This window comes from Cyanistes caeruleus, chromosome 18, assembly GCF_971803275.1.
Source record: "Cyanistes caeruleus chromosome 18, bCyaCae1.hap1.1, whole genome shotgun sequence".
Lineage (NCBI taxonomy): Eukaryota > Metazoa > Chordata > Aves > Passeriformes > Paridae > Cyanistes > Cyanistes caeruleus.
In genome coordinates, this window is record NC_141718.1 from 1,666,921 (window position 1) to 1,677,836 (window position 10,916).

The window sequence follows — 10,916 nt, forward strand, 5'->3', positions numbered from 1 at the left end:
TTTATGACAAATGTGAAATAATATCTCAAATACCGAGTGATGTTAAACACAGCATGACCTCACTACCTTAATGCAGCTGAACACATTCTAAAAAAACTCCATTTAGCTTGCCAAGGATTTCCTGTATCTATATTCCCAGAGCATGTTTTGCTCAGTTTTTGGGGTTTTTCTCAGAGCTGTATCACAGATTGTGCAGCATTACTGACTTTATTACCCTTTTTTCTCCTCATCCAAACCAGTTTATTTCCATGTTTCACCATGGAATGATAAACAAGGCCTAGTCCTGAGAACAGCAAATAAACACAAGGCATTAATTGTCCTTACTTGCTGCATACAGTGCAACCTTGTCATTGTCCTTGTGCTTCAGGAGATTCTCTGCATAGTTCAGTCTGCTGCCCTTAAACCACTCCGGGACATCTGCGATACTTTTGGATGTATCCACCACCTGAAAGAAATACATCAGAACTGTAATAGAATTGCTTTTTCACTGCACTCTACAGAAGTCAGCTCGTCAGTTCTGAGCTCTCTGCAGACTCTGTTAGGCAAGAAACATTTCTCCCAGCTTACAGACACTGATCCTGTAAGGAGAGGCCTGGAAAGTTTAATTATTTGTCAACTGTCACAAGCAAACACGTCATTACAACAAAACCAGGGAAAGTTCCTTCCTGACAGTTCTACCTTCGGACCAGCCTTTAATACCCAAGTAAAACAAATCATTGTGACTACACCCAGAGCAGGAGAGCCACACAGACCTCAGGAACACCCCAAACAGGGACTGAGCACCAGCACAACTCTGTGCCAGCCCAGCCTCCCTCTTTGGAAGGTGTGAGCATCCTCTCACAAGTGGCAGAGACCAACAGCAGGAACTCACACAGTGGTAATTCAAAATAATTAATTGTATAGTCAAATGTAACTGAAGAAGTTCCAGCTTTTTATTCAGGTTCTCAACTTTTTTAGGATTAACAGGCTCCAACCTAATAAACCTGTATTAAATAACTCCTCACTTAGGACTAAGACATGCAAAGAATTGAAAAATGCAATGAAAACTCATCAAAAATAGAGTCAGCTGAAACAACTTCCCCCATCTTCAACTAAATAAGCCTAAACGCATTAAAACACCCCTTCGTAAGTCATAGTTAAGACAAACTTTAATAATGCTGATAGGTAAAGAGCCCCTTAGCATTAGCCAGAGGCCTAAATGCCTTCCAATATGTCCCTCTGCTTAGTGATTCAGCTGCTCAGCAGCACATTTATTTGGAAATCTTTAAATAGAAACCTTATTTTATAGTTGTGTTTTTGAAAGCTTCAGTTTATACCCTCAGGTTCTCTCTCATGGATTGCACATACATTACAGAAACAGCATTCCTTCAGCTCAAGTGAAAGGCTCTTCTGAAAGCCAAGCAAGCCTCAAAACACATCCCATTCCAGAAAACCCAATGGTTTTGGGCTTTGAGAGCAGTGGACATATTACTGGAGGCAATCTTAAAATTAACTTTTAACTTAAAACTCATGTGCAAGTGCACTACTGCATTATTTTATTTCAAATATATTTTCTAAAAATGGGAACTTGGATTTCTTTGCACCTAACAACTGGCAAGAACTGAGTTATAACATTTATATTTTATCAACTCAGGCTGCACAAATGATTTTTATACTAACATGCATTACTGCAGCAATTAGAAGCTGCTCTTAAAACTGACTCATTTCTGACTTCCTCAGCTTGAAGAAAAGTGAGCAGAATGTTTCCAACATTTTCCAGGACAAGATCCAACATAACTTTTTTTTTTCTGTAGTGGAAAAAAACCTTCATAGAGGTTCTAAGAGCTCCACCAGCACAAGGAGCTGGACTCATACTCCAGTATTCTCTCCCCAGGTAACACCTGGGAGTCCAGGTTAAGCTCAATCTTTGGCAGTGGTACTTTGTTAGATGAACAACCTGATCCCTTCCTTAGAGACCCCTCCACAGCACCAACAGGTGTCAGGTGCTTCTCATGGCAAAAGGGGAAATTCAGACACATCCTGCATTTAAAAACAGCTGCCTGTAAATTGACATTCCAGTGCCAGGGCTGCCCTGCCAGCACAGCTCTGCACACTGAAGTGCCTCTGTTCATTTCACAAGTGACAGATGTCAACTGCTACAGAGCGACACCAGCACTTCGACATCACATACTTAAAGCCTTTACTAGGATTAAATAAAATCCTGGCTGGTTTTATTCTATGTACACAAGGTTTTATTGTTTTTCTTAGAATGACCTGTGGAAGTAGAAGCTGGTTCACTGCTTGGGAAAAAAAGAGTCAACTCTGTTCCATAAAAAAATTTATTTACCTCAAAACATAATGTTTACTTCCAGCAGACAGCCAGGATTAAGCTGTAAGACACTTCAAACTTTTCAGCCCTCTAGCTACCACAGACCAGCTCAGTTACTCTGACAGTTCCCAGAGTTTGAGCTAGCATCTACAGAAAATGTAAATTTTAAGTGTTTGTAGTGCTCAGACCACACACTTCAAAGCAGTGTGATTTTACACTCTTGCTGCATTCACTCTTCTGAAGGGTGGGTCACATTAAATAAGACACCTGAGCACACAGTCCCATGGCAGGAATAAACCACCTGATCTATCATATCAGTACAGAAATCAGTAAAACAGCAAAGGCAAGAACTTAGCAGTCCCCTCTGCAGGACTGCCAGTACTCAGAAGTCTGGAACAGAGGGACTCCAGGCATTAAGACAAGTCCACTCCTCCCTAATAAATCCCAGGAAGGTTCCACTGCATCGAGCTGTTCGAGTAATTAGCCCAACATCCTCCTCAGATGGAAAACCACAGAGTGGTGTTGACATCCTACACCAGAACTATATAAGGGCTCCATTTGCAAGATCTGCAGAGTCACCTTACTTCCAAAGGAACTCTGTGGCACTGTCTGGTGTTCCACCTGTGCCAGTGTTCAACCACCACCATTCCCTCAGAGATATTTCAAGCCTACACCTGACTGCACAGCTTCCATAACCAGTTCTAGAAAGCCAGAGTGTAACAGGTGTGCTTATCAGGTAAGCTGACTCAGGAAGGCAAACATGAACTTGACAGAATGCCAGCATTTACAAAACCAGGGCGATATTCCACCAGCACGATCCTAAGGCAGTGCAGTGGCAGACTCCCCACGAGCAGCTAGTCACAGGAATCACAGGAATGACAAGGTGTGCAAGAGCACGTGGCCACAAGGACACTACAGCAGAAACCCAAGGGTTTCACTGTCCTGAAGTGCACCAGCAACAGAACTATCACCCACCACACCAGGAAATTCAGGGCTAGGCTGATTCCTCATATCACTTGCCAGAGTCAAAGATAAGAGGTCAAAAGATTGGTTGTAACATCAGTTTATTTCCCCTTTGTGTTGCACTTGCTGTAAGATAAGCACTGAACTTACCTCGTCATAGAGGCGAGAGCAGACGATGTTACTGTACTTCCAGAATTCTGCCCAAAAGTCTGAGTAGGACTCCACTGACCACTGGTATAAATCATCATAGTTGGCTGGAAGTAATAGATATGTGTCAGCATTATGCAAATAGTTACAGGGATCTACACAAACTACAATTAGGGATATCCTGGATAAAGGAAGTCTGTGGTTAAAACAATGAGGAAGATAAATCTGACCACAGATTAGATCACTTCTGCTCAAAGCAAGTGCCTATAGAGCCAACAGAGAGCCTACCTGGACACCTGAACAGATGGCATCACCTCACCTGACTGTGTTACAAGCCATTTGCCACCCCAGAGACAGTGACCTTTTCTAATAACTCCGTGCAATATCTACACACACTCCCCTGCCATCAGTGCAACTGAAGATTAAACAAGTCCTGCTTGTTGACACTTCCTATCTATCAACACGATACTTTCACACAGCAAAAGATAAACAACACTTCCTGACAAGGGACATTTGCTGTAAGGTCCCAGTCTGAGGCCAAAGGCCTCTGAGAGCTCAGTGACACAGAGATTAGAAGCACTTGTTATCCAGCCGTGGAATCAACATCACTGTCACAGAAGCACAGCTAATTTTCAGTGAATATGAAGTCTGACAAACTGCAGCTCACCTTTTCATGCTGAAACAGCATGAATGAAATCAAACAAGATGTTTACTAGCTAGATAGTAAACCCATGACCTGTCATTAAAAACATGTAAATAAGCAGTTTAAGTCTTACCTGACAGTGAGACACCTAAAGCAACCTGAAGCACGCATAACAGACTGCACAATTCAAACTAAATGCTGAAATTCAGTGTAGAACAGTTCTAGGTATGAATAACTGAAGCCAATTTCTCATCACAAGCTTGGAAGTTACATTTCCTCATCAGGTCCACAGTACCTGAAGCTGTGCCAGCAACCAATTAAATGTTCCTGCCATCACTAAGTTTCCTGCTCTGCCAACTGCTCCCCATTCGATGCTTTCAGCTAAACCAAAGGCATTTTCACCAATTATCTCTGTTTTTTCAGCCTATTATCCAGCCAATTGCTGTAAAATTCATCTTTGCAACCCCTCTTCTACAAGGACATCTTCCAGCTTTTTGAAAGAAAAGCATTCAAAACCACCTCTGCACTGTTACTCACACTTGGCCACTACTTAACTGCTTCCCTACCCAGTCTGTCCCTTCCACATCTTACTCCCACATCAATCCTCTCCATCAAAATTAGATTATCCTCTAAGTATTATTGATAGGCAAAGACTCATCACCATAACACATTATCTACACATGGCCTAAATCCCAGCCTCTACACACCCTTTTTACACTCCAAGGTTACTCATCACATCAGCTGCACAGAGGTAAGACTTGACACAAGAAGAATTCAAGTTTCCACCTCCTCCTTCAAAACCCAATTGGGCTACCTGCTCCAAATCATTTGATATGTGCAAGAAGCTACAGGTTTCTAATTTTTCTAATTTAGTTTCTTACAGCATGAACAGTTTGTTCTGGTTTGTCCATACAGTTTGTTCCAAATAAGCTTCAGCATGCAAGTCCTTCAGGGCACAGGCAGCAGTCAAACACTGCATTTTGTTACTCCATTTCCAGGGCACAGCAGAGCCCATTGTCTAAGGGACTGAACTGCCCTCAGCTCTCCTCAGAGAGGTCACATCTTAATGCCACAGAGAGCATCCATTCTTTGTTGTGAACAGCACTCACACCAATGAGCACCAGTGCAAACCTAATGGAAGCTGACAACAGCTTCTAGACATACACAGGAATCCACCTTCCAATAGAGAAAGACACTTCCAAGTGGGATGAAGAGAGTTCTAGTTGCTTCAGCCATAAACACTGGCAGCCCATCTGAAACTGCACCTGCTCTTGATCATATGGGTACCAGTTACATCATTCCACTCAGGAGTTGCCTAAAACCCTGGATTAACTTGCTTCTCATCCAGCAGGAGAGTTCAGACACTTCCCACCTGGATTTCAATGGGAAATCACCAGCAGTCAAAAATAATGACCAGGCTTATCCACACAGTAATCAAGGTGAGTAATTGCTTCCTAGACATGAGCTGCCAGAAGCACTATTGACACTGCCACCACTCCAGAACGTGTCTGCTCGTACCACTAACACCAATACCGGACTGACAAACTTCCAAGCCACTTGTCAAAACTACTCCTTTCACCCTCCATCAGATAAATGATTACAGCAAAGCTACACAAGCAACTTGGGCCCCAAATACTTAGTGAGAGCGATGTAAAATGAATTAATCAGAACTGAAGGGTTCGACCTCCACATGCATTGTGGTTTACCCCGTCCACGATGTAGCTGAGCACCACTGACTCCCGACAGCCTGGAATCATGGAAACCTACAGGCAGCAGGTATGGAAAAAACAACACTCTTGAGTTGGAAACACCTCTGGACATCAAACCCCTGCTCAAAGCAGGCCTCATTTCCGAGACAACAGGTTGTTCCCAAGTCTAAGAACCACACACCTCTTGACAGCCACACAGGTAATTCTGAACAAGCACAAAGCAGGGATTGCAGTTCAAGGGCTGTGGCAGATGCACAGCAAAACCTCCTTCTCTTCCACCACTGAACAAGCTCATGCATCACCATCATTCACCTCCCAGTGTACCTGAACATTACAAAACACATACTCTTCATAATGAAACACAAGCACGACCATAACTCCACTCTCACACGCCTCCGCTGCTGAAGTATCACGCTAAGGCTCACACTGACCCCAGCCATGGCGACACTGATCCCCGCCTTCTCCCATCCCTTTAAAACACCAAGTCACTCCAGCGCCGCTCCCAGAGCTCCCCGCACACCGGGAGCCCGGGCAGGTAGCGCTGCCTGGGCTGACATCCAGCCGCAGCAGCGGGCGCAGATAAGGCTGTTTGCCTTTCCCATCTGTACATAGCTTCACACCAGCGGATGCCGCCCCGGAGGCCTCTGGCCGAGGCTCAAGCAGAGCATCCCGCCCGCAGCTCTGTGCCCACTGCCCCGGGGGGTGCCCGGCCACGCAGGGCGACTGAGACCCGAGCGGCACACGGATGAGCCTCACACCTGCCGCGGGCCCACCGTGAAACCACCCCAGGGAGGCAGCGCCTGCCGGCCCCCACAGCCCGAGCACGGCCCCGGGAAGCGCCCGCCTGCCCCCGCCTAGCGCTCACCCAGGCGGAGCCCACAGCTGCTAGCCACGGCGGCGCGGAACCGGTCCATGTGGGTGTTGCGCTTCGTGTCAGGCTCCCACATCACCTGCGACTCCATGATCTCGGGCTCCCGGGACATGGCTGCGGCAGCGGAGCGAGGCGAGCACCGTCCGTCCCGCACTGCCCGAACCCGCACTGCCCTCACCGCGCCCCGGCGCTGACTGCGGCCCCTCCTCCGCGCGCACGCTTTAAAGGCGCTGCCGGACGCATCACTCCGTAGCCTTCCGCCGCAGAGAAAAGTGCGGGGCGGTGCGCCCCGCCCCGGCAGCCGAGGGGGCGGTGGGGACACGGGGGAGCGGGGAGCGGGGGCCGGGGCTGGGCGGGGAGGGGACGGCCCCGGGAGCGCGGGGAGGACGCGGGCGCTGCGGGATGAATGGGAGAGAGGCCGCGCCATCCCTGTCACCTCTAAAGGTCACCAGACACCGCGTCGGCACCGGGAGGAACCATCGCTTCGCGCTTTTCACCGGATCTCCGCAAAATCACCGCCGCTCTGGTTATTTATTTGTTCCCCAAGGAGGCCGGAAGAAGTACCAACAAGTGTCTTTGATCCAAAAATGAGGCAAGAAACGCGTTTCTCCGTGGCCTCGCCATCCAGCCTGCGTTTGTGTAACACCCGCAGCCTACACAGCTTCCCCCTCGGATTAAAACTTATTCTTGCTTCCCTGCTTTCTAAATGAGGGCTCTGCTGGTCACCATCGGGATTTTGCAGCAAATGATTTCAGCCGGGAATTGGTGGTAATAAAGTACTTAACAATGTGCATGATCTATAAAGGTCTTTTAGAACCTAAACGACTCCACGATTCACGGTGTATCCACAGTGTTTATGTAATTTATTTTCAAGGTCATGGTTTTGCTTCTAATTCATGGAAACCTCAAAAGTGAGAATTTGATGGGGAATTATGCAGGCGTACTGTATATGAAAGCAAAATACTTTTTGCAAAATGCAAAATGCATGCTTGCTCTACGTGTCATTTGAATTTTTGTGCTACCAGAATACAACTCCTGTATTAAATCTGCAGGCCGTGGAAATGTGATTTAAACAATCCACAGTTTTTATTTGCCTTGAGACAGACCTTAAATCTGGCATATTTTTAAATAAGTATCCCCAGAGCCTAAAGGCCTTGGGGAGGTGGAATGGGGACGTGTTATCTGTCCAATGTGCCTCCCTCGCCTTGGCAGCGCTCAGAGGTCAGTGGAAGTGTGAAATCCACGGCCAGACACCTGCCAAACACAGAGATAAGGGAGAAGGCAGGACGGGAGCTCCAGTGTCCAGGTCCCAGAGGGTTCAATGGCCTTGGGATCTGCAGCCTGTGGTGGGGAAAGTGCCTGAAGAATCCGTCTTCCTGCGACCTGCGGAAGAGATAACTGATGTTGGTTGTCTGCGTGTCGTGTACCAGTGGATGTCCCCACACAGGTTAACGCTCTGGTAGTGTCAGAAACACCTTCACAACCCAAAAGGGGCAGGAGGGTTTTGCCTCCCACACCAGCACAGACCTCAGACCTCTGGGCAGCCCCTCTGCACCATTTACCCCCAGCGATAACAGCCTGCCCTGCTCTGGGGTGAGCTGAGGGCCGGCTGTGGGACAGGTCGAGAATTACACCTGGTGGGTGATGATATCTATGGTTGTGGTGCTCCTTGCCAGGACTGGAAGCAAAGCTGTAATTTCTCATTTTTACTGAGACCACCCCATGTACAGAGGGGGCCGCAGCTCAGGAAGGTGAGGCCGCCTACTGACCCCTGTCCTGTGCCCAGTTCTGGGCCTCTCAGTCCAGGAAGGACAGGATGGGAGCTGGGGAAGGGGCTGGAGCACCAGGAGAGGCTGAGGGAGCTGGAAAGGGGCTCAGCCTGGAGAAAAGGAGGCTCAGGGGCCCTTGTGGCTCTGCACAACTCCCTGACAGGAGGGGACAGCCGGGGATCGGGCTCTGCTGCCATGGAACTGGGACAGCAGAGGGAACGGCCTCAGGCTGTCCCAGGAGAGATGTTTAGGTTGGACATTAAGAAGAATTTCTTCCCAGAAACAGTATTTAGATACTAGGATGTACTTCCGAGCGAGGTGGTGGAATCCCCGTCCCTGGCGGTGTTTAAGGAAAGGTTTGACACGGCACCAGAGGACTCTGGTCTGGCTGACAAGGCGGTGTTGGGTGGCAGGCTGGCCCCGATGGCCGCAGCAGCCGCTCCCACCGGAGCGATGCCGTGACTCGGTGGCTCGGTGGCTCCGTGCCCCGCCCGCCGCCGCCGCGCCCCTCAGGGCCGGGCGGGCCCGCGCTGCGGACGGATCCCGCGCGGGCACGGCGGCCGTGACGCCGCCGCGTCTGATTGGCTGCGGCGCGCCTGGCCCCACATCAGCCCAGAGCCCGCTCTCCTCGCGGCCGGGCCGACGGGGGAAGAGCCGACGCCAGCAGGGACCAATCGGCGCAGAGGTTTCTCAAGCCCCTCTCCCTGCCGGCCAATGAGCGGCCGGATCAGGGGGAGGTGTGCCCAATCAGAGGAGCGCTCTCATGCCGCTCGGCGGGAGGGGCGGGGGTCCCTCCGTGGCTCCCCTCAGAGAAGCCGAAATTGCCCGGTTTAGGATAAAAAAGCACAGAATCAGTGAATCAGTTCGGCTGGAAAAGACGTCTGAAGCCATCGATTCCGGCCTGTGACTCACCACCACCCTATCAACCACACCATGGCACTGCAACCTTTCCTTAAACACCTCCAGGGCCGGTCATTCCACCCGCTTCCTGAGCAGGCCATTCTAATGTCTAAAACACCCTTTCTGCAAAGTTTCCTCCTAAAAGCACCACCGAAACTGCCGCTTTCTGCCACCCAAAGCAACCTCCAGTCCTAAAAAGAAAATGAGCAGCTGTATCATCTGAGAAGGGACCCAAAAACCCTCTTGCTGAGCTGAAAAATGTGTAATTTAGAAAGGACTGACCCAGTTACAGCTCAAGGAGGAAGAGGTATGATGGATTTGCTGATAAAATTGGGCTTTCAGGAAAGCCTGATAGCACTTTCTCATTTATTAGCAGCAGTTTTATTATCATATCCTTACTTAAGAGGGGGTTATGCATCCATGTTCCCTGCCTTCATTCCAGTTTTCCCTTATCCAAAGCAGTTTTTCCCTCTTTCAAAAGTGACTTTGGAAACAAGGGAAGTAAAAGAAGGAAAAATAAGCAAACCATTAATAAGATAATGGCATTAAGAGGACTGCAGCGACTATTGCAATTAGTTTGGAGACTAGATTAGGATAGCCAGAGGAAAATAGCCTGAATGAGATTAACTGGAACTGTCCATTTTCAAATCTTTTTAAGCCTGCTAATAGTAATAATAGGGTAGAAATGAAATCATGTTTTCTGCCTCAGATTAGATTAGGGGCCATTCAAAAGATGATTCAGAGCTGATGAGCAGCAATAATGCTGCTGATATCCCGTTGTGGGCTCTGAGGTAACCTGGAGTCACCTGTAAGACTAAATTGACCGGTGAAATGCCTGGATCTATGACATAAAAGTTTTGTAATAATACCTCAGGGTGATCTCTGCAATATGCTGAGGCCTGACCATGATCCATTGAACCAGCTGGATTAGGAAATCTAAAGATTTTGGAGAGTTTTTTGTTAATCCTATATTCAGGGCATCAGCCAGCTGGTTAATGAGTCTGGATAAGAATAATAAACTTCTGACTCATTTGATGAACGTGATCTCTGCAACCTCTATATGGTGTTAGGAGTACAAGTAAATAGAATCAAAATCAAAGGTGTTTGCAGAAAAAGAAATAAAAGGAAAAGAAGAAGGAAAAAGGGAAAAAATATAAAAATAAGAAACACATTGCAAGAAAAATCTCATGGGGAGGACATTAAGGAAAAAAGGACTAAAATGGCAAATGGTCATGAAGATGACAGATTGAGGCTGTGAGATGAAGTAAAGACAGAAATATAACAGTGAGTGAGGTTAAAAACTGGTCCACAGTAACATCAGCTGGCTTTCTTTAAGGCCATGCCACTTTTTTGAGCATAATGGTGATTTTCAAAGAGAGAACCTTGCGATCTGCTCAAACTCAGACACCTAGAAGCCCCCAGTTTTTTTCCAAACACTGTTCAGATTGCTGTTAAATCCCTATCTCTGAGTAAGACAACTTCCCCAGTTTTTAGGGCAGATGAGGAAACAGAGAAGCACATTCATGCTTCTTCTGTACAGTGAGACCCTCACCAGAGGACCTTTCTAGAAACCTCCCAGCTCTCCTCACCAAGAAGCTCAGCGTGG

The 10,916-nt window shown here is 47.8% G+C and overlaps 1 protein-coding gene across 1 annotated transcript in view; it reads right to left on the reverse strand.

The window, feature by feature from the left end:
* AACS (acetoacetyl-CoA synthetase) overlaps positions 1 to 8,962 on the reverse strand; it is a 39,750-nt gene extending 30,788 nt beyond the window's left edge. The window contains exons 1-4 of the mRNA XM_086856437.1: positions 8,718 to 8,962; positions 6,636 to 8,024; positions 3,422 to 3,525; positions 325 to 445 (exon numbers count right to left, since the gene is read on the reverse strand). Of these exons, the coding sequence (XP_086712563.1) occupies positions 325 to 445; positions 3,422 to 3,525; positions 6,636 to 7,068 (658 nt within the window). The 5' untranslated portion in view covers positions 7,069 to 8,024; positions 8,718 to 8,962. The remainder of the gene's footprint in view (positions 1 to 324; positions 446 to 3,421; positions 3,526 to 6,635; positions 8,025 to 8,717) is intronic.
* Positions 8,963 to 10,916: the final 1,954 nt, after the last annotated feature.